A 23,286-nucleotide genomic window follows, 5' to 3' on the forward strand; every position below is an offset into this window, starting at 1 on the left:
CTCAAAAGGTTTCTGTCTCTGTAGTGTCAATATGAATAATTTAGTTCAGTTTGTTACCACAATCTCAACCAATCAGAACCATCAATTATGGTAAATCTAATATTACTATGGGTTGGAACACGGTCCTGCTTTCCGGTGGGTCTGGGGTTCGAGTCCCACTTGGGGTGCCTTGCGACGGACTGGCGTCCCGTCCTGGGTGTGTCCTCTCCCCCTCCGGCCTTACGCCCTGTGTTGCCGGGTGGGCTCCGGTTCCCCGCGACCCCGTATGGGGTAAGCGGTTCTGAAAATGTGTGTGTGTGTAGTATTACTATTGGATTCCTTCTCCAGGCACATGGGGTCTTTGTTTTTGTGAAGCTGTGAACTTACTTCTTTTGTGGTAATTGGAAGGAGTCAGCAAGCTGTTTCCCACACTAATTTGACAAGAGTGATGGACATGGGGCTCCTGCCAGATCCTCTCTGTGTTCTCTCTTCCTTCAGCTCTTCACATCCTTATTAACACTACAATAATCTCTACTCACAATATAATTTAATCCTGTACTGTATTAACAGTACAATAGGTGACATTCATAATTATGTTTGGTCCCCAGACCAAAAATCCTACACATTTTTCCTTTTGATTAAAATAACCACACGTAGAAAGGGCATCTACAAAAGTAGACCTAGGTACATTTTATTGAAATTTCTACACAAGAGAAAACGCGCGCGCGCACACACAACAAAAAGCAGTGCTTGTTATCCATAATCTTGCAGTCGGACGTTGGCTCGAGACGGCAAAGTGAAGTCGTCATTGGTCCATTAGTGCCACCAATTGTTTCCGGACACCTGTTCGCAGTGGTGGGCTGGTTCCACCCACAGTCTGTCCCACCAGGTGGGCTCACCGTGTGAAAGAGCGCACGTGACGCCCCCGGCCGCCGCTTCCCCCGCTGCTGAACTTGCCCCGGGATCCTCCACCCCCTCCGCCGCCACCTCCACCTCCGCTGCCGCCTCCCGCTGCCCCTCCACCACCACTCAGCCAGGACAGGCTTGTGGCCCGGCCTCGGGGGGCCCGGTCCCGGGGGGCCAGTCGGTAGCCACCTGTGGGGGGGGTGTGAGGGGATTGCAGGTCAGATGGATGATATCAGGAAGAGCCAATTGGGGGCACTCCCAGCTCAATGTAAAAAAACACACACACACACACACACACACACACACACACACACACACACACACACACACACACACACACTTCACCTGTACAACTTGGACAGTATTTTGACCTACATTCACACACATCACATATTTTAGACAAAAGAGGTTTTTGCAGATGCCTGTTGCAACAGAACAGGGAAACCCTGCAGGTAAACCCGACCTTGTGGGTGTCTTTACATGTTCCCACCAACGTGAAGCTGTGCTGCATTTACTCATTTATCTGACCCTCTTCTGACTCACTCAATGCTGGGTTTGTACACTGAGCCTCTTACAGTGATTTACTCATTGAGACATGAGGGTCACTTTTACTGGAACACCTCAAAGCACTGTGATCAATGGTAGTACAGCAGGAACAGGGACGTGAACCCACATCCCACGAATACAAGGTGACGGCTCTAACCACCACGCCATCTGCTGCATGGAAACGTCAGGGCACAAGCAACCTCCAGCAGCCACACGTTCCAGTAATAAAACAATTCGTGGTCTAGAGAAATGAGGCACTAAATGAAAAGGTGCTATAATAGGACAGTAATTCATTCAACACCACTGGAGGAGGTAGTACTGTGCTGTCAAACTGACTGACAGCATGTCCTCAACATGTTCATCTCTGCCCAAATCGGCTCCTGTTTCTCTTCCTGCAGTTGAGGGAGCTTTGTCTGCGATAAGCCAACCGGCTGCAAGCAACAGGAGCTCGTCGGAACTAGAGACGCCGCAGGGATGAACCTCGGCTGGTTGGTGGGACTGCGCCCATAATGTGTTGCAGAAAGGCACTGAGGCGATGTGAAACGGCACTGTGGGAATCTCTCTCTCTCACACACACACACAAAACGCCCCTCATTTTTCCAGCACGGTGAAGCAGAAAAGTGCTGGATGACACCTTGTCCCTGAGAAACGCTTAAAGCTGCGGCGATTTCGGCAGGGCGTGTTTGCACCTGCGCTATGACAGCCCGCTTTTCACACCATGAACAGTGCTACTGGATCCAGACCATAAACTGCCATTTGTCATCTATCCCATGATTCTGTACTCTTCCAAAAAGGGTGGCTTCAGCTGTTTTAACTGCTCTACAAGTTTCACAACAGACGCAAGCCTAAGCCCCGGGGAGGTATCCAGGACACAGGAGAACACAAAGGCAGGCAGGGAGGCGTTCCCTGCAACATGGGATGAGGCGACCTTCGCATCGCAGACAAAGCAGGTTCACACAGCAAATGGTGGACACACTTTAGGAGAATGATGATGTAACGTCAGTAACTTTAAAAGTACTTTAATAAATATATACCTTCCTCAATTTTCCCTCACTCCATCGAGACACTTTCTGAACAGCCACTATCATTTTGGGTCAAACTTTACTTTCTTTACACTATTAATTTCCATCCGTTATCAGTAACTCCCTTTACCAGGATCACAGTGGTCCAGAGTCTATCCTGGAAGCACAGGGTTCGTGAGGTGGGGAACATCATGGATGGGACACCACTCCATCACAGGGCAATCACACACACGCACGCACGACAGGCAATTTATAGCGACCAATCCACATGAAACACAAATCACTGGACTGTGGGAGGAAACCAGAGGAAACCCATTTGAACATGGGGAGAATATAGAAATTCAACAGGGACTGAACTGGATTCATCCAAACTCCCACTGCAGTATCTGTGAGACACCAGCACAACGTGCTGCGTCACCCCATTTTAGCAAATGCCTCCTCCAGTTTTACCCCTCAAGAAACATTTTAGCAAAGCCACTGAGCTTGAGCAGAAGTAAGAGATAAGAGCTCAAAGCTCTTTTCCTGGGGGTGTACAGTACCTGCAGGGGGCTGCCTGGATGAGATGGGTCCCCTGGCGAAACTGCTCTGTCCGCCCCGGGCCTCACTGTACGTCCCCCTGTGTGTGATGGGTGTGACCTGACCGCTCCAGCTAGAGCCTCGGCCGCCTTCCCGTCTGGCGTAGTTTCCTGCACGCAGAAGAACACGAGCTGCTGTCAGAATGCAGAAGACACCAGTGCTCGTACGTGTGTGTGTGTGTGTGTGTGTGAGTGTGTACGCACCTGAGAGCAGCACCCCCTTGGGTGCCGGTGGAGTGAAGAAACGCGTCTGGCTATGGAAGGTCCCTCGACCACCGCCTCGGTTGCCAGCGAAGAGGCCACGGGTGGGCACCTTGGGTGAGCCCTTCGGGACGCGCTTGGCCTGCAGCAGCCCAACCGGCGGCCCGATGTCCTTGAACTCGGCCGCTACAAAGTCATCCACGTGCATGGAGGGCGGGCGGCTCGTGTTCTGCTTGCGCTGCCGGAAGATGTCGTGCGGCCGACAGAGCTGACCGAAAGCCCCCCGCCCTCGGCCCCTCGGCAGCGCCATGATGTGGGCTCGCTTGGCTGGCTCCACATACTCAGTCTTCCCGCTGTGGGGTGAGAGACGGGACAAGGTGGGTCATAGCAACAGGAACCTGAGAGTGCTCTCACCTGTCCCCCATCGCATGACACAAGAGAATCCATCCGTGCAGTGTTTGACCGAAGACAGTAAGACACACTTTCAGTGTAACACCACTGATAGGAATTTACGAAGACATGCTCTCAAGCTTATTCCAAATATCACTTTTTCCTATTAACAGAGCAGCAGGGGGCACAGTGGTTAGTGCTGCCACCTTGCATTTGAGAACCTGGGTTCAAATCCCATCTCCTGCTGCAGTTTCCTTGATCACAGTACTCACCCTGAGTTAACACAGTAAAAATTCTCCAGCTCAATTGTAAATGGGTGAAACAGTGGAAGTAGCTAAGTGTGCAAACTTATTCAGGAAAAGTGTCAGACAGTAAAATTCTTGTTACATGGTGTTATGTGGATTTTTTTTGTATTTTCCATTCAGTTTTGTTAGTTTGTACTGTATTTTTAATCTAACGCCAAAAATTGTCAGTTGTTAGAAAACTATGCCACATCGGGTTCCGAGCACCAAATATTCCGGTACCTTTAAGGATCTGATGCTTTCTAGAATATTTCTGTGCCTTCTAGAGTCTTCCAATGGCTGCAAAGCACCAAACTAAAACTGACACTCTAGAAGAACTAGTGGTATTTTTGTAATCAGTAAACTTAAATCATAATCAACACAAAAAAAAAAAAACATAATTAAGATCTGTGAAAAGTTGTGTTAGATTGTGTAATTAGATTAATAATAACAACAGCAGCAGCACACATTGTTTTTTGTTTAAGATCTGAGACTGCCAGGGAGCGACACGGAAAAATGACGGAGTTACATCGAGTTAACCTGGTAATTAATCACGTTAGCCTAGGAGTTACTCATAACTGGCAGACCAGCTTCTGGCTGCTCCAATAAAACTAATAATGTATTATGAGTGAGTTGATTAAGATACGACTGACTGTTAACCCCCCATTTCCTTTCCCTTATTTAACCCTTATTACCCAGACACTTTGCTCAGTACATCCTAAACGGCTGGCAGAGTTAAATCTGTTCTCACCTGGAGGTGATGAAGGTCTCGTGCTTGTGCTTGCCCAGCTTGAAGCCCTTGGGGGCCTTTGTGTGTCCGGGGGAGGCGGGTTCCGTCAGGAATGAGCGCTCCAGCTCTGCCTTCAGGTCCAGTTCAGGGCAGCACTCTTCTGCCAGCCCCAGCAGGTCTACTTTCACCTGTGGGACAGTGCACTTTCGGGTCACATTGAGCTAGCGGCCACTGCACGTACCAGCATACACAGACACACACACGTAGAGAAACATGCTCACACATGCAAGCCACCCACCATGTCAAGTTCCGTGTCCATGTCCTCTGACTGGAAGGGGGAGAACCATAGGGCCTTGAGCTGGTCGTCAAACACGTCCGAGAGGACATAAACTGTCCTGTGGACAAAAGCAGGAGGGGGGAAGTTGGTGTCATGGCAACTTAAGCATCACAGTCCACCTTTACCCTCTACACGCTACACGCTGATATGCTCCATCAGCAACGACAGCGACTCTCCATCAGCAGCGGTAGCACTACGGATGCTGTTCTTCCCACATTCTCCACAGCTTCCCTGAAATTACTGCATTTTGTCACATTCATTCAGCTACATGGATATTCCACCAAGGTGTTATCTCCAGTCCCGTCCTGGGTGTGTCCCCTCCCCCTCCGGCCTTACGCCCTGTGTTGCCCGGTAGGCTCGGGTTCCCCGCAACCCCGTATGGGACAGGCGGTTCTGGAAGTGTGTGTGTGTGTGTGTGTGTGTGTGTGTGTCTCTCCATAGGAGGCACACTGGGACTAGAACTGACAACCCTGTGGCTCCTAGCACTTCTCCTCCAGCAGAAATGGCAGACTGGACCTGTTGTTAAACTGCGCCTGCAGACTATCTGGCATGGGAAGGGTGGGCTCTGCCTCCTGCTCCAGGGTGGAAGAAGCATCCCCTGTGTTCTCCAGCATCTGTCTCAGTCCCACCACATTTTCCAGCAGTGAGTCCATGGTGTCATCCTCCTTGCTGAACTCCTGTAGGCCGCACACACAAAGACACGTATGGGCGGGTGGGTGGACAGATGTCAGCTGGTCTGCAGTATACAGCAGAACACAGAACACACTAGACCTGTGGGTCTCCTGAAGGGGCATTACCGTGATCTGCTTCTCTAGCTCGGGCAACAGATGTTCTGTTGAGTCGTCCTTCCATTGCAGCAGTTGCTTCATGTCAGCGGCGCTGAGGGCCAGCGAGCGTGGGGGAGTACTGCCATCTGTATCCATGGGTGCAGAGCCCTCATCACCACAGCAGCTCTGTCACACACCGGGCAAACACACGAGACTGCTTTAGGGTTCAGGGTGGAGGTAGTGTGTGATCGTCAGGAGTGGGGGGGTGGGATCTGATCAACAGGGTGAGTGGGCAGGGTCTGATACACTGGAGTGGGTGGAGCCTCCTGAATAGGAATGGGGATAGGTCTTGTGAGTAGGCAGGATCTCATGAGCGGAACAAGACTTCTGTGACCTCAAGCTCTCTCACAAAAAAAATTGTCAGGTGTCTAATGATAAACACCATTTTAAAATTCACTGGACTAATCTGCAGGGACTTGGCCTCACAAACACAGGAAGAACATGCCTTCTCCAAAGTGCTCTGGTTTCCTCCCACAGTCCAGAGACATGTCTCAGATGAACTGGTAACTATAAATCGTCCGTAGTGTGCAAATGCACGTGTTCCCCGTGACGGACTAGATTCCTGTCTGAGGTGTACCCTGCTAAGCCCTAGTACCGTACGCTTTGGGGACAGGTTCTGATCCAGACCCTGGATTAGGAGAAGCAGTTATTGATACTGAATGAGAATAATACAAAGACACAAGTAAAACAAATGGGCGGAACACAGTTATCCTGGAGTGAAAGTCCTTGGGATGGGGTGGAGCAAATCTTGAGACAAGGGTGATGTTGTATAAACACAAGATATGGTAAAGGGTTACAAGTGAGCAGACACACACACACAGTGCAAGTGACCATCGCGACATGTCTGTTGTAAAGGGAGGAGAACCGCACCAGAGAGTCGGTGTTAAGGATCTGCCGCAGGAAATCCAGCAGTGCCGACGCCATCTCAGCGGACTCTTTGTTGAAGGCGAAGATGACTCTCCGGAGCAGAGCGCTTACCGCCGGCCCGTGCTTCTTCAGAGAGCTGCCAGGGGCAAAGTGCGATTCGTCAGAGTGAGACCAGCACTAACACTGTGTTTACAGCAGCATGTGGACAAAACTAAGTCAAATTCAAACAAAGCCGGAGTGACTGCCGAGATGACACTGTGGGAGGAAAAAAAAAGAAGGTCCGACTAAAGGAGCTGCACTTACTGTTATTATTGTTAACCTTTGTCCAAGGTGACCTACAGTATGAGTCAAATTTACCATGATTTGTCCGGTTATATAGTAAGAGGAAATTAAGGACGACGCAGACGTTTTGTCTGATGGAATCATGTTGTGCATGACATGGGACTGCTGTCATCCAGCCAAGGGTGCTGTCCCTTGGGCCCCTCTGCTCTTCATATCTCCGCGCTACCTGCAAGTTCTCTCATACCAATTGTTTTCAGTACCTGCCCTTTGCCCTCACCAGATGTACATCTGTCACTGGTGCTGTATTTTGGTAATTTTCCCACTTATTCCACTTATTTGTCCCCTCCCTTATAGCACAACACATATATATATAGACATAAGAAACATTGTTTGGAGAGCTTCTCCTTGGAATTGCCTCCCAACATGCTGTTTGTACAGACACTTGGAAGGAACACAGGCCTTGATGTATCAGACTGTTCCATGACAACAGCAGGGTAATTTTTACTCTACCACATCGGGTAAGTGCCTTGATCAAGGGTACTACAGTTAGAGTGGGATTCGAGTCCAGATCCTTCATTAACGGGACACCTACCTGAAGCTGTACTCTGCAGATCGGGTATCTGCCATTAATACAATTTAGTTAACTTCTCAGAGCTTCAGACAGAGTGAATTTAAGTGATTTTAGTTCATTTTGACTCCCTGCTTTTTTCTGTGCCATATCTGTTCTTTCTAAAGAGATGAGCTTTGCTGGATGGAGCTCAGAGCCACACCAAGAGCGTGTCGCTGTGCCCTTGAGACAGGAAGACAGTCGGACTCGTCTCAGTATTTCTCAAGAAGTCACGCTGTATAAGGGCGTTAGCCGAGTAAATAACGAAAAGAGGTGGGGTGAGAGCAGGGTAAATCACTACCCGACAAGTGTAGAGAAGAGAAGAGAAGAAGAGCAAGATTAAAATGGGTGACTGGGATTTCAGAGGTGTTTTTTTAAAATGTTCATTGAAGTGTTTGGGGGGGGGAATCTCTGAACCCACACTAATGAAAGAAAAGACAGCGGCACAGCAGAGAGCGCTGGGCTGTGGTTATGGATTCAGCTCATTCTGTATGGCGTTTGCATGTCCTCCTGGCATAGGTACTCTAGTTTCCTCCCACAAACCAAAACCTTGTACAAGAAAACATATGCTAAACACCATTTAATAATAAAAAGTATATGAATGTTCAACACACTACATCTGAAGTGAGTCTCCAGATTAAAAAAAAACACAGCATTTAAACCAGGCCCATGCCTCTGCAAGTAGCGCGAGCGGTGCTAGAGGGGCATTTCTGGAGCAGTCTCAAGTACACGGCCTTGCGGAGCACCAGCGCACTGCTAGGACCCCTCACCTAGTGTTCCATCTAACTGGAGCGAGGGAACAAGAAAGGAAATGGGGTTTTAGGAGTTCCCAGCAGCCGTCACTCATCATAAGCTTGTTAGTGCAATTTGAAGCACAAAGGAAGCATTGCAGCAGGACCGCAAATATTTGTCAGTGAAAAATACCTTTCAGAGTAAGTCTTTTTTAATTAAAAGATGCTGTATTATTTATCATTATCATTCCTTTCTTGCTTAGCCAACTCTTTTGTTGGAGGCGATTTATGGTTTCACAAAATTATTCTGCCAGATTTTTTGCTCAACAAAACGAGGTTGACTATACTGCTCAACGGTACAACAGAAGGGCTGCTCCTCGCAACCTTGGGGTTACAAGCCTGGATCGTTAACCACTGTTTGCTGGGCTCATTCCAAAGTGTTGGATTCCTCCTTCATGTGACTGCTGCAGACCCTACTGAGACGCATTAGCGAAATGCTACCAGCGCAGGAGACGGCGTTCACCTCTTGAGGTGGAAGAGGCCGTAGTCGTGCTCGGCGAGGAACGTCATGGTGCGGATGCAGGTGAGCACGAGGGTGTAGCTGCTGTCTTGGTTACCCAGAGTCTCCAACATGGCGTCACACAGTGTCGACAGCATCTCCCGCGAGGGCAGTGCATTGGCCAACTGCTCTGCCTCCGAAGGTGGGGTGTCTGAGCTGGTGCTCACAATCAGAGCAATGTCCTGGGGGGCGGGGAATGGGGAGGAGCTTTTAAGTGAAAAACATCTTACATGCTGTTACAATAAACCATCAAAAATGTTTAATACATAAAAAATTAATAGAAAGATAACACCGTCTAGATATCAGCTTCATGTCATCGAGTGTTTCTAAATCTGAGTAGAAAGACAAGTAATTTTCCAGCCCCAAGTAAATTCCCTGCAGTCATTATGCCAGGAGTACACCCGTTCAATTCAATACTACCACTCCATCCTGTCCCCACCCTGGAAAAGAACAGAACGGCTTTTTCAGCCCTACTAGGAGGCCAAGACGGGCAGAGGGCAGCCTCTTCCAGGCCCAAATACCCTCCCACTGGGGAGATGCACAATTTTCTTTTAAAAAAAAAAAAAACAAACCTAGTAACCGGAAGTGTGACACTGGCCCTTGGTTGGCCAACATACGAATGAGGGGGAAGAAAAAAAAAAAAAAAATTCCTCCTTAACCGTTTGCAGACTGGACTGGGGGAGAGGCAGTGCCCCCCCACCCCCAAGCAACAGCAAGTCCTTTTCACTCCAATTCAAATGCCGTCCCCAGAGCCTGCAAGAAGTCAGCCGCCAGAAACTATGGGTATTTATCTCATCAGCTTTAAACGGAAATCCTTCAAGGCGCAATTACGCTGAGCTTTCACCTCCCCACTTTCAATGTCGTGTTTACCCTTTTGCAGCAGCAGTAACCGTTCCGCCGATGTCCCCTGAACACAGCCCCTGCTGTAATTGCCACAAATCTCTTTTCGATAATCTCTTCTAAAAGACTTGACAGTAATTAGGCACAGGAATCCTGGCTAATCTGGTGCAATCCATGCCACGTTACAGGGCCAGCGGGTTAAAGCAGTAGAGAAAAGCTGGGAACGATCCCCTCTGGGGCACGAGATGCAGACGAAAGTCAATGGGGGAGCGTGACCAGACAATCACCCCTCACCAGGTCCAACACCATTTCCTTCACAAAATATACTAGCAATTCCTACTGGTAAAACTGGCTTTTCCAACATTTCCGCAGCTATAAAACTATTTTGGGGCCCATTGAATGGTTTTTCTCCCACGTGGCTGTTTGGCACTTCATAGTGTTTCGCGTGTGACTATGGGAGCCACACAGAGTCGTTGATTCAGACCGGTTTGCTGTAGTCATCACCGCATACCAGTGCATGCGTAACACTATTTACATGAATCCATGAACAAACACTGCATAATCTGGTCAGAAAATACCAAAGTTCTTGTGTGACAATGTTACATGTGCTAAAAGAGAAAAAGAAAGACCTTCAATTGTTTAGGACTGAAAGCCAAAGGCTTTACATAATATTTAATGTCATTTATGTTTCATTACTATTAACTTGTAAACAATTTAAGATTTTTTTTCCACTAAGCTACAAGGGGTTATTTACCCATTTATAGAGCCAGGTAATTTTTACTGTATGAATTCAAGTTAAGTTCCTTGATCAAGGGTACTGGACTGGGAAGATGGGTTAAAACCCAGGTTCTTTGACTACAGTTCCAACCACTACACCACCTGCTGTACTGTAACTATAAATTGTAATTGGTGATATATTTTAATATCCTTAACTATTTCTAAACCTACACTTTTGGTTCCTATGCCTGCGCATTAACAGAAACACTGCCTGCAAAGAGATAAACTGACACAACAGGTCGATGTAGATTCATACAGAAATGCAGAGCACATGGGGAGGATATCACACAAACAGTGTGTCAGTGACAGGTTCACCTGGTCACACAGGGACTGGAAGAAAGAGGCCACCAGCTCGCTGCAGTGCTGCTGGTGCGGGCTCCCATCTGTGGGGGGCGTCAGCAGAGACACCAGGCAAGGGAAGAGTTCTGCCAGACGCTCATCGGCCCGGCTGGCCCCACCCAGAAGATGCAGAGCTGCTGCCTTGCAGGCCCGATGCGATGCCAGGGAATCCAGCAGAGCCAGCAGCCGGGTTGTCTGTCCTGTACAGGTCCGCTCCTTCCCTTCCACTGGTCTGCAAGAGGGAGACCGACTCTTAACACACTCCTGAGATCAGCCCGTTTTGTCACCCAGCACAGCCACACAGCAGATAATGTCCTGCATGTCCTTCATCACATCGGTCATTCGCTACAGTACATAATTGGTATGTTTTTACATTACAGTGCAAGTGTGTTGGGGAAGACATACGGCTGCAAGTCCTCCAGCAGCAGCTCCAGCAGGGTCCTCGTGACGAGCAGGGCGGTGGGAGGGGCCAGGTCGCTCAGTTGCACGCAGACGCGCCGCAGCACTGCTAACAGTGGCTGACAGCTGGTGCCGCACACTGAGCGCAAGACCTCCTGCAGTGCACGCGCCTGGCCCTGCAGGTGCATGCTCCACAACTTGCGTGTGTTCAGAGCCACTGCCACGTCTTGCGCCGAGATCGCCTGGGAAAGCAGCACTCATTAGCCACGCCTTTCTCATTTCATCATTTTACCAACAGTATTGAACCACAACCCCTCCATGGACCCCTACACAGGTCACTTTTTTGTTTTAAACTATAATAAGCAACAAGTACTATAACTCTCTCTCACACACTCACACTCTACAGGCAATTCAGAGTCACTAAGTCATCTGAAACTTCCATAAACTTTGGGAGGAAACACAGGGAGAACATGCAAGCTCCACACAGACTGAGCTGGATTCAAACCCAAATGGAAAGCCCAGGAGCTGTGAGGCACCAGTGGTACCTGGTATGTCACCAGGCACATAAGTAATATAAAACCATGCTGATCTATAAAAAGTCAGCTTTAAAGAGAGCTACATTACTGGAGAGAACTTGTGAAAATGTCACAGTCAATTCCTGACATTTGACTCAGTGCTTTCTCAAAGCCCCACCCTGCATGTTTTCCCCATTCATGCTGGCTAAAGGCTTGGATAGGAGTGGCCAAGATGGGCATGGCCATACCTGTGTGGTTTGCAGGGGCAACGGCAGAGGCAGCAGCTCTGATAGCAACACCAGGCCAGAGAAGAATCCTTCAGGAGCCTTGAGCACGGAGGCGAGCACCTCCTTAAGCATGAGAGACCATGTGTTGTTGGTCAGCGTCTCCTCCGTGTGCGTGGCTTGCTCGCCGACCCCCTGCGTGAACGTGAGTAGGATGGCCACGATGTGTGCCTGGACACACTGCTCTTCAGCGTCCAAGCGGCCCGAGGCTGGCGTGGAACACATGATCATGTGCAGGGCCACCAGGGCAGCGGGCACGCGAGTGTCTCGGAACTCGAAGGAGCCGCCGCGCAGTAGCTCCGTGAGCATGCAACGGAGCAGGCGCAGCGTGCTGCAGGTGACTGACAGCGCCGCCGAGCGTTGCGGTGTGGGTGCCACATTGCCATGGAGACGCCAAGGTTGCAGCAGGAGGGACGTGAGCTTTTGCAGCACCCTGATGAACGTGTCCATTCCCTCAGCAGAGAACAACTGGATGACAGCCAAATTCCATTTCAGGTCCTTCTGCTGACCTGCGGAGAGATGAACACAAAGAGCACAGCACACACTCAGCCAAGGGGACATACTGAACACCTGTCCTGATATGCATGACATAGCAATGGAGATACTGGGCTACTATATCAGTAATGATCTCAACTTCCCTCAGCTTTGAGTTCAGAAGAACAAATCCATCAGAAAGAAGACCAGAACACAACAACGCAAAAGGTTATTGTGATGTATGTAAGACTATGGGGGCTTACCCTCGATGGCATGGGGTGGGCAGGCGATATGACAGAGGACACGGAGGGCAGTCACGAGACCAGCCCCTTCCTGAGTCAGCAGATGCTCCAGATTCTGTTAAGGAGATTCAATTCAATTATTTTTATAAAGAGCTCTTCTCAGCAATGACACGGACTGCTAAACAAATGACTAAATGAAGTGATACAAAAGGGGTGAGAAAAGCAAGCAAAGTCAAAATAAACTTTAAAAAAAAAATAAGCTAGCTGAAGAAAGGACAACAAAATAGCCTCTGGGAGAAGCACTGGGAGGGAAATTAACCTACTGGGGTGTGAGTACCAGCTGTCTACCCTTTCTGTCCATTCTTGTAAATTACAATTGGCCGTTTTGGAGTCATTCGAAATTAACAGCACTTAATTAGTTAGCTGAACACAGAGCAATATCAAATATAGACAGCCCCGCATTCCTGTGTTTGCACTAATATTACCTCTGATTTCACAACAAACATTTCACATTTTGTTGTTTGCTCGATATACACTTGGGGATACTTTCCCCATTATTTACCACCAGATGAGAAACTCTACACCACTTGTAAGCAAACCCGAACTCACAACTACTGGTGAAAAGATAGAACAAGCAGTTTGATGAAGCACATATTCTCCAGCTTGTAGCTGCAAGCCATTTTAAGGTTAGCATTCAGCCAAAGGCTTGCAGAAGGAAAGATGGAGATGCGGGTGTGTGGACTCCCAACAGCAGCCGGTAGCCTATTCCAGAACTCGTGTTGACTGACCTGTTTGATGTACTCAATCAGAGATGGGATGGAGCTGATCTCAAAGCGTAGCTTCTCCAGAGGTTCCAGCCACTTGCTGAGCTCTGTAAATTGGCAGGAAAGACTTGTGTTAAACATCAGAGCAAACTGGAGGCATCTGACAAATTAACAATTTAAACCAGCAATAAATAAATAAATAAATAAATAAATAAAGTCTAAGAATGGGGCAAATATCAAGGTGTCTATAAATAATAAGCTTAATCCAATCTCCTTTCCAAGGAGTGCTGGTTTCACCACAGCCCTCTGATCATGATGAATGTGACGGTCATACGTTCACAGCATATCACAATAACAAAATGAATGGGGGTTAGGTGAATGGGGCACACAGTGGGACACTAGCAAATCAACAATGGAACAGGCCATGTTCGGGTGGGACGCACCTTGCAGCTTGGTGTTGTTCTCATCCGCCTTGCAGACAGCAAGCAGCGGCAAGGCATACTGCTCCATCATGCGCAAGTCACTGGATGACTGCACCACCTGCAGCACCAGCATGCAGGCATACGTGTATGTGACCGACTTCCTGGCCTTCGCCTCCCTAGAGTGGAAAGGGGCACAAGTTACTCACAGTTTGCCAATAGTTCAGCCACACTGCTGAAAAACCTGGGAACAAACCATAAGCCAATTCTTATACATCCCCAAAAGGCCTCTTGGCAGCAATCAGTACAACAGCACTGGATTAATAAAGAGTATCAAGTAACTGCATAAGAATGCAATGACAAAATATGGCACTAACAAAACAGTACAGTACTCAAGATTCGGTCTAGTTTTTGATTAAAATCCAAATTAAATCTGAAACTCTGGAAGTGGAACTCCAGAATCATTAAAACAGGACCTTATCTGTCATTGCAGATGGTACCCCAACAGAGATGAGAAAGCGCTCTCTTTAGATATCTGACACCAGAAAACAAAAGAATATTTCTTTATAAAGACAAAATCTCAGGAGAAACAGGGAGTGCATGTCCTTATCGATGTTCATACTTTAGAGAACGAGGAAGTCCACCCAGTGCATCAGACATTTAGCTGACCTGCCAAAAGAAGCTACACTCACCCCAGGCTCTCCTTGGAGTAGTGCTCCATGAGGGTGACCAGGCAGGAGAAGTTGTTCTCCAAACTGAAGACGTGGGCAACAGCAGCTCGGCCTGTGGTACTAAAGGTGATCAGATAGAGAGCATGGAGGGTCCCAAGCACATCAGCGTTGTCACCCTCCTCCAGACCACCCTCGGTGCTGCAGTGTGCCAACAGCTCTGCCACGCCCTGCAAGGCGTGCAGCACCTGCATCAGCCAAAGTGCTGTGCCGTCCTCTCCAGCCCCGCCTCCTGTGGCCTCCCCGGGTACACCATCTTCTGGCTCTGCCTCCGAAGCCTGGGCCAGCACTCGCATCAAGAGGCTGGTGGCCTCATGTTCCGCCGCAAGGAAAAGGAGACCTTGCTGGCTCTGGGCCAAGAAGCGTAGGAGGTCCCTGGCCGCCTGGGAGATACCAGGATGAATGCTAGCCGCAGGGTTGGAGAGCACCACCGTTAGGGACTCCAAAAAATGGCGTGTATGCATGTACCTGGAAGATAAGCATCATCATTAACTCAAACGATATAGCAGGTTCTTGAACAGCGTGTCAGGGGGTCATGAAGCATGAACTAGAAAATTCTCCAGTCATGCTTTTTTTGGTTTTAGAACCGCACTGAAAACCAGCAGGTCCATAACCACAGGCCAGACGCTCAAATTCAAAGTAGAGAGAGATGAGACATCGTGAAACTAAACCAAGTCTACTGGATCTCCAAGAGAACCAAGAACAACGGTCACCTGAAAAGGACAGGGTAGGGGTCATCTCGCTCCAGGGGACCCGTGATGCGGGCCGTAGTGGGAAAGGACTTGATCGGGGGTTGGATCATGGTGTGTGGTGCAGTCTCCAGCAGGTGTAGGAGCTCATCCAGCAGACCGATGACCCTCTCTAGGTCCCCCTCATTGACACTGGACGACTCCAGCAGGTGGTCCATGTCCATGGGGCTCTCGGGTTCTACTTCTTCTTCCTTCCCTGCCTTCTCCTGTCCTGCGTCTGCTTCCGTATCACCTTCTCTGGAGGCGGCTGCTGTCAGCGGCAGCTTATCTGCCCACAAGCTGGCTATCCTCTGCAGGTCTGAGAGGACCTCATAGAAGTGGGCTTTCTGGGCAATTGCTGTGCCGGCCGTCACTACACGCACTGTTTGGTCCAGCAAGATGAGCTCAACCAGCCGCTGGTAGCCATTCTTCTCCCTGCCCTCTGGCGGCCCTCCCTGGAAGGCCTCCATACACTCAGGCATGCTGATGAGGCTGTCCAGGGACCGCAAGGCATTCAGTTTTAGGGAGGAGGACACGTGCTCAGCAAAGAGGAGCCCCAATAGAAGGTTGATGGTGCCACCCTCCAAGAGGATGGTCACAATGCGGGAGCCACACTCAGACAGTGCAGATACCAGCTTGGCGCCTGCTTTTAGCTGCCGGACGTTGAGTGCAATGGGCTGTGACAGTGCCATCTCCAAGCACAGTGCCTCCGTTGCCCAGTGTGTGAGTTGCCGTAGGTGGCTATCATCCTCAGGGTCCTTTACGTGCAGGTAGCTCAGTCCCTTCACGAGCAACCCAGGGACCTCCTCGAGAGCCGTCACCCAACGTGCCCCACGATCCTCCCGGTAAGCCTCTAGAAGCTCTGTTAGCTTGGCCGCTGACTCGGTTGCACCATCGTCCAGGGAGCCAGCAGCCTTCAGCTTGCACACCTCCATCTCAAACCTGGTCCTATATGGGGGGCTAAAGTGCTGCAGGGGCCGCAACTCCCGCTCATAGGGGTCGTACTGCACTGTGGGCACTGCTGCCAGGTCCTCTGCTGTATAGTCAATGTCAAAGTTGGGGAGTTTGAAGCTTCCATTCTCCAAGTCTTCCTCATCGCTGGAAATCTGCTCGTAGCCGTCATCCCCTGCAGTCAGTGCAAAAAAAATGCAAGTGAAACCTGGACACTTGTATACCCAGACAACCCGAGAAGACAGGCTCACTTTGCAGCTGCTCTTTCAGCCATATTACATTAAAATCATAAAATCAGTGATGGAGAGCCACCTCCACCAAGAGTACATGGATCAGAAAAGAATAACATGCTCTCCTGACAAAGAGACATCAGACAGACACACGCAGTGAGCTCCCACTCCCTACCTTCTCCCTCCTCTTCTTCCTGGTCTTCATCACCCTCACCTTCATCCTCATCTTCATCCTCATCTTCCTCTCCCTCCGCTGCACTGCCTTCAGTGCGCACTTCCTCCTCGTCAGCCTCCTCCTGCTCCTCCTCGTCCGGCCCGGCCCCTTCGTCCTCTTCCTCTTCGTCGTCTCCCTCCTCTTCCCCCTCGGGGTCGTCAGAGTAGGGCTCATCCAGGGGCAAGGAGCTGCGTTCAGGCGAGATGGGCTCCAGGTAGTCATCCCGGCCCTCTGCAGCCTCCTCTTTCTCTACGCTCACTGTAAAAGCAAGGGACAGGAATATGATGATGCTTTTTAACTGACAGTAATAGCACAAGGAACTGAGCAATTTCACTCTCTGAGGGCCGTACGTAGACAGCCCCTACAACATCTTACTTAACATATTCTTGCTAAAAACAAATTTAAACTGAAAAGGTTTCAAAGAACCAGATACACCAGGCATGACTCAGACCCTGCTCCAGCCCAAGCGCAGACACAGGATAAGCCAACTAGCTGACTACACAGTACACACACATTGGGGGCGGGGCTCACCTGCAAGGGGGACAGTCTCCTCTTCATCATCATCAGGAGGGGGAGGACCTGGAGGGGTTCTTGGACCCCTGGGCTGCGGTCGAGGGGGGCTGCCATTGTACTGCTCCTCTTTGTCCCAATCTGACACAAAACAGATATGCAGGTCCACTACATCTCAGAGCCAACAGCTCACAGACCACCATTTTCAACATGACTGTCAGCGTCATTTACTCATACTACATACTGATGGATAAACATATCGTATGATAATCTATATGATCAGAAATGCACATCTTTCACAAACCATCTACAGGGATGAAGGCATGAATCTGGTTTTTGATGCTCACCATGCTTGACATTCCTCTTTAGGCCAGTCTGTTGCTGAGGGGGCGGCGGAGGGGGCGGAGGTGGGGAGTCGCGGTCAAGCCCATGGGAGCGCTCTGCCGTGCCGTACACAGCCAAGGTCAGACTGGTGTACCATCCTCGAAGCACCAGGCCATCTGTGTTCACCTGGAAACGGCAGACAGGGAGGACAACCAGTCAAGAAAAGGGACACAGATGGGAGGGTTAGACATATTTACATTTACATTTATTCATTTAGCAGACACTTTTCTCCAAAGATGCTTTTCTCCATATACACCCCTTGAAGACCAAACACAAAGCTCCAATGGTAATATGATGCCAAATTTTAATAAGGAAGTGAAGGCATATATACAGCTGGAAAAGGTGACACAGGAGCACACCCGTGTGCTGAGAGGATGAGTGAGGAACCAGCCACTGTGGAATGTGACTGGGTGGAGACCGTTGGGGACTCTGTGGGGTGTGGTGCTCCCACTGCCGACTCACATCCAACCCCACACCTGTACCTACTTAGACCCTCAGGCAAGTCTGCCTATTCTCAGTGGGGGGTTGAGGTCGGGAATGTGGTGGGAGAGGAGGTTGGGAGCGGTGGTCAATGTAACAACTCCTACACACTGGAACCAGTAAACTGTGCAAATGGCCAGTATCTGCAGGCTGGCTTTGCATTATCTTCACACGACTGCAAAGGCCACAGCCTCTGATCTGCCCCTGCTGTACCACATCACACTTGTCCATATTCATGATCATTTGCATTCAGTGGTAGCAAGTAAACTAAAACAACGGTAAGAAATATCAGCAAAAAAAAAAAAAACACAATATAACTGCCATCATAATATAAACTGTCATCACATCATATACAAACTATAAAAAATTAAATGTTTCATTTACGCTAAATTCTGCAATGCCCTGAATTCCATCCAGTGTTAACCTTTCCTCACAACCTTCCAAGACAGCCTCCAGACCACCATGACACTGCACTGGACAATTGGTGAGGAATAATAAACAGAATTATGGTATATTTTATCCCATTGAGACCAGTGAGAAACTGCTGTTACACCCCTTAGCTCCACAATGTCCTACAACCAGATCACATGACTCTTACTACCCAAAAAAGTCCCAAAACTGGTCTCATTCATTCTGGACAGACCCCATCAGAGCATGTGCTATATCTGTGAATGCCTTTAAGTCAAAACAAAAAATGTTTCATTACAGTGCACTATTTTACAATAGTTTTAACCTACTTGACAGTGTGTAAAAAGTAAGTTGTATTAATCAAAAACGTGGTTGTTAGAGAACCTAAAGATTAGGAGGAACAAAAAGGAAGTCATAACAAAAATCTGAAATTAAAAGTTTAATAAATAAAGCAACACATTACCTTTCCATTGGGTCTGAAAACTATGGATTTGTTTTCATCATATTCCAGACTGCAGAAGAAAATGAAACATATTCAACTTTTATTGTTTACAATTGAACACATCTTGAGCTTATGGGGATGAGGAATGTCTATCAGAGTTGAGGCTCGGGGGTAACCAGCCACTGGGTGCAGACAAACTAAAAAGAATCTCAAGTGGTACTGTTATGACTGTTCATAATCCATTTCATAGCAATTTTTACTGACTTCTTACCATTCAGTACAGCTACAACTAATGACAGTTCAACATAATTTCTCTTATATTAGAAACAATATGCTGCTGTCATGTTTACATACTAAAAATTGTTCAGATTAATTCAATCTATATCACTAGTTTGCATTGTGTTTGAAAAGATATGGAAGACAGCTTCTTTTGATAAAGTATGCCAAGCACTAAACAAAGATTCTGCAGATATCTTGTTTAAGGGTCCAACAGTAAGATCTAGGCCATTAAGTAACAGGGACCTGAAATATCAAAACTGATTAAGGGCCCCATCTCTTCAGGGTTCAGAATTTGTCCAGCTTCTTTGGGTCAACTGCATATTTTTTTATGTATAAAAGCATCAGCTAAGAAAGCACACAATTAAAATAATACCAGGAATGACAGTGGATGCACAAAAGAAGAGCTAAGTGAACTGTACTCAGAGAAAACAAACGCTGATGACCAAACATTGCTGCCAGCATACAAACCTGCCCAGTCTGTCAAAAACAGGAGCGCTGGGCTTGGCCACATTATTGAAGAACAGGTCTAGCTGGAAGGCATGAGGCGATGTCTCCCTGAAATCAGAGCACAAGTGAGAAAATCACCTTGAACCCTGGGAGTTGGATGTCACCCGTGGGCATGCCATCAAACAACTAAAACCCTTCCATGTCGGTTTGAAGGGGGAAAAAAAAAAAAAAAAAAAGGGCTGAATCCTTCAAATAATGAATTCCAACATAAGCCTATCTAACCTGTTCAGACAGTATAAGGTTCCTTATGGTAAAAGCAGAAAAAAGGTCAAAACATGTGAGATCCCGTGAGTGGGGGTGGTTTTAAATTCACATTAAACACATTTATCATCATCGTTAAAACCATTTCAGTTAGACATGTTTGAAGGATTAACTTGGTTTCTACCCTGTGAAGCAAAAACATTTAAAAACACAGACACATACAAAAAACAATCACTTGCAGTAAAGTGATGACAAACCAGAGTAAATGCAAAGTGAGCTCACCCAAACGCCCTGCTGTCCGGGAGACTGCTGTGGGCTTTGATACCAGGTGGAATGACTCGAACTTCTGTGATCAGAACTCCGTATGGGAAGCGAACCACATCGACGTTTGTGAGCTAAAGAAAAATCAACTTTCAATGCTTTAACCATTTATATAATTGGGTAACTAACCTGTATCATTTCAGGATAAATACCTTAATCAACAGTATTACACTCCTAACACTTACACTAAAACGTGATACCTTGAACCACTAAATTCCCTGCTGCCTCACATGTGCTAACAATGGCGAAATAAAGGTCATATCTCATATTACGAATACAGTGTAGACAAATCATATCACACAATGAATGAGATCACACTGAAAAGAATGATTGGTATTTTTTTTTTTTTTTTTTAATCGAAGAGTTTGCTTTAAAACTAAAAAAGTAGGGGGGGGGAGGAAAAAAAAGAGCAACGTATCATGACCAAGTGATTATTTTAAGACCAATCACAAGCATGCAGTGCTGGCACAAATACAGTACTGAAAGCCAAGCACCTGTACTAAAGGTCAAACATTAACTTCAGTTAAGCAGGTTAAACCAGTTTTTGAATTTGTCTGAAGGCTGCTCTGTATGTCCCTGAACCAGAGCTACCAGAAAGGGCTTCTCCTTAACGTCCTACAGCCACCATCAGAACACCTCATGGACATATTTCCAGTGGAGCGCGATCAGATGGAATGGAAACAGAGACTCATGCTGTCATTTTAGTGCAGGATGGTACAGAGGGTTCTCTGAAAGGCAGCGGCTTTACACGCGTGACCTTAACCGCTGTGCGGAAACTGGTCAGGCAACCCGGTCAGGCAACCCTCGCTGCCACCACACACAAACTGTTTGAAACTGCTTGTCCCGAGCGGGGTTGCGGAAACACGAAGTCGAACCCGGCAACGCAGGGCACAAGGCTGGAGGGGGAGGGGACACAGCTGGGACAGGACACCAGTCCGTCACAAGCCACCCCAAGCAGGACTCGAACCCCAGACCTACCAGAGAGCGGAACCCGGCCAAACCCGCTGCACCACCACCGCGGCACCCCTCGCCACCAGAGCCAAGGAAATCCCAGTGCTTGTGTCAAGAACTAATCTGGTGCCAGCTTTCACCCCACAGCCACACTAACATCTCAAAACTGCAAATAAATACACAGGCATGCACATAAATGCATGCACATTTAATGCATAAAGAGTAATTTTGCTGAGATGTACGTCGCTTTTGACAAAAAGCATCTGCTAAATGAATAAATGTAAATGATCCCCTGCTGGGTTTCTGAAATAATAATATAAAGACCACTATAAATAGTAAATAGTCTAGATGGAGATCTACTAACTAAGTATTATTTTAAACATCTCTTTTTTTTCCAACATCACCCGCATCAGGATATTGACAAACACTCGTGAACAAATTAAAAAAACATATAGACAACACAGTTCACATGTAAAATGAGAACTAATTGGTTTTTTAAAAACCTTATTATTTGATACTCAGAGTAACGCATTTACCTTATCAATACATTTTTTCCAAGATGGATCATTATTCAATAAAATAGATGTGGGGGGAAAAAAACGCAATGTTGGGCACATACCTATTAATTGCCAACTAAGTCGTTTCATCTAGTTTCATTTTTAAACATAAACATTCGGAAAGTTTGTCAACAAGTGTCTCGGAGGACTGCTGGCTGGCTGCTGCTGGGAGATGCATACATTCACCGCTTCTTAACTCCTAACTCTATCTTTACGCCACTCGGAACAAGAAAATAGCATAATAATCCGTATATACTGAGGAAAATTTCATGTACTTTCAGAGTTCCCGTTGAGAATGGAATATTATTCCTGAAACGATTATGAAAAAGCTGCACTTGACTTAACGGCGTGGTAACACAGCACAGGTAGTAGCTAAACTTCAGCTAACTGACAACATCGGATGCAGAAAAGACCTTAAATAAAACCTCTCGCCGTTTCGATCCAGCGTCAGTACGATATTCCCATTGTCTGCACAATTCCCCACACAACAGCGCAACAACTTCAAGGCACTTACCTCTGCACTTTGATGTTTAAACGTATCCAAAAACAGTAGCTCCATTGAAGAGTCACCCGCCATCTTTTTCCCTCACATTGCAATAAACTTCCGGCTTATCTAAAACTGTTTCCGGGTCAATGTGATTTCATTGAACGGGTAGGGCTCGTGAGCACCGGTCTAGAAACTTGCAGACGGTCAATAAAAACGAGTATTTTCACAGCCCCTGAATAAACAGGGGATAATATTGTCTACAAAAAATAATATTTTATGAAACCGATTTTTTAAAACGATACTTTACGTAAAGTTAAATGAAATAGAATACAAATATGTGCTATTTAACTGTTTTAAATATAATTCAGAGAAATTTTGGCTCATTTAAATTACGTTTATATATTGTATTAGGTTATTAATTGTGCTGCAAAGTGTAACCTCTAAATTGGTGGACATATCGTGTGAAAGAAAGAGGGCAGAATACTGACAAACTAGTTAAACATACATACACGTCCACTGGGTTTTTTAAGTGTATCTTTATCATTTCTAATTGTTCTGTTTGTAATATTTTGGGAAAAAAAGGCGATAAAAGTGCACATTTCAGAACCGCTTGTCCCTTACGGGGTCACGGGGAACCGGAGCCTACCCGGCAACACAGGGCGTAAGGCCGGAGGGGGAAGGGGACACACCCAGGACGGGACGCCAGTCCGTCACAAGGCACCCCAAGCGGGACTTGAACCCCAGACCCACCGGAGAGCAGGACTGCGGTCCAACCCACTGCGCCACCGCACCCCCATATATGCGATAAAAGTGTTTTTGATAAAATACTGATTAAATGTGTGATTAGTGCATGTTTCAGTCTGCTTCACAACTGGTGAAGGCAGGCGACAGTTTTCCAGTTCTGCTATTTGATAATATCAATATTAATATGTGCTAAAATTAACACAGTGAAGACATTTAGGTTTTTCCCCCTACAATTTCTTTAATTTCTTATAATAGTTTAGAAATTAAAAAT

General features: G+C 47.4%; 1 protein-coding gene across 2 annotated transcripts; it reads right to left on the bottom strand.

Moving 5' to 3' along the window:
- Positions 1–664: 664 nt before the first annotated feature.
- virma (vir like m6A methyltransferase associated) lies at positions 665–22,364 on the bottom strand. 2 transcript variants are annotated; one of them, XM_018762796.2, is made up of 24 exons: positions 22,299–22,364; positions 20,238–20,350; positions 19,716–19,802; positions 18,990–19,038; positions 17,602–17,764; positions 17,276–17,395; positions 16,745–17,002; positions 15,335–16,475; positions 14,586–15,089; positions 13,918–14,072; positions 13,499–13,581; positions 12,732–12,825; positions 11,959–12,503; positions 11,202–11,437; positions 10,773–11,028; positions 8,805–9,022; positions 6,665–6,797; positions 5,765–5,920; positions 5,484–5,644; positions 4,929–5,025; positions 4,652–4,818; positions 3,233–3,582; positions 2,993–3,139; positions 665–1,074 (listed from the first exon to the last, which is right to left on the bottom strand). In XM_018762796.2, exons 1-24 carry the CDS (start codon positions 22,359–22,361, stop codon positions 875–877), a joined length of 5,496 nt encoding a protein of 1,831 aa, XP_018618312.2. In that variant the 5' UTR covers positions 22,362–22,364; the 3' UTR covers positions 665–874. The 2 variants fall into 2 exon arrangements, with proteins under 2 accessions (XP_018618312.2, XP_029101799.1); XM_029245966.1 differs by having other exon boundaries at positions 16,706–17,002.
- Between the last annotated feature and the right edge of the window lie 922 nt (positions 22,365–23,286).

This window comes from Scleropages formosus, chromosome 18 (assembly GCF_900964775.1).
Source record: "Scleropages formosus chromosome 18, fSclFor1.1, whole genome shotgun sequence".
In the NCBI taxonomy this organism is placed as follows: Eukaryota; Metazoa; Chordata; class Actinopteri; order Osteoglossiformes; family Osteoglossidae; genus Scleropages; species Scleropages formosus.

What these genes read in the sequence shown, in the direction of transcription:
- virma (XM_029245966.1), bottom strand. Translation starts at nt 22,361, where the DNA reads ATGGCGGGTGACTCTTCAATGGAGCTACTGTTTTTGGATACGTTTAAA. An exon ending in GTTTTTGACAGACTGGGCAG is followed by an intron (nt 19,039 to 19,715) that starts GTTTGTATGCTG and finishes TTTCTTCTGCAG; the next exon opens with TCTGGAATATGATGAAAACA. An exon ending in GAGACCTTCATCACCTCCAG is followed by an intron (nt 3,583 to 4,651) that starts GTGAGAACAGAT and finishes CTCACCCCACAG; the next exon opens with CGGGAAGACTGAGTATGTGG.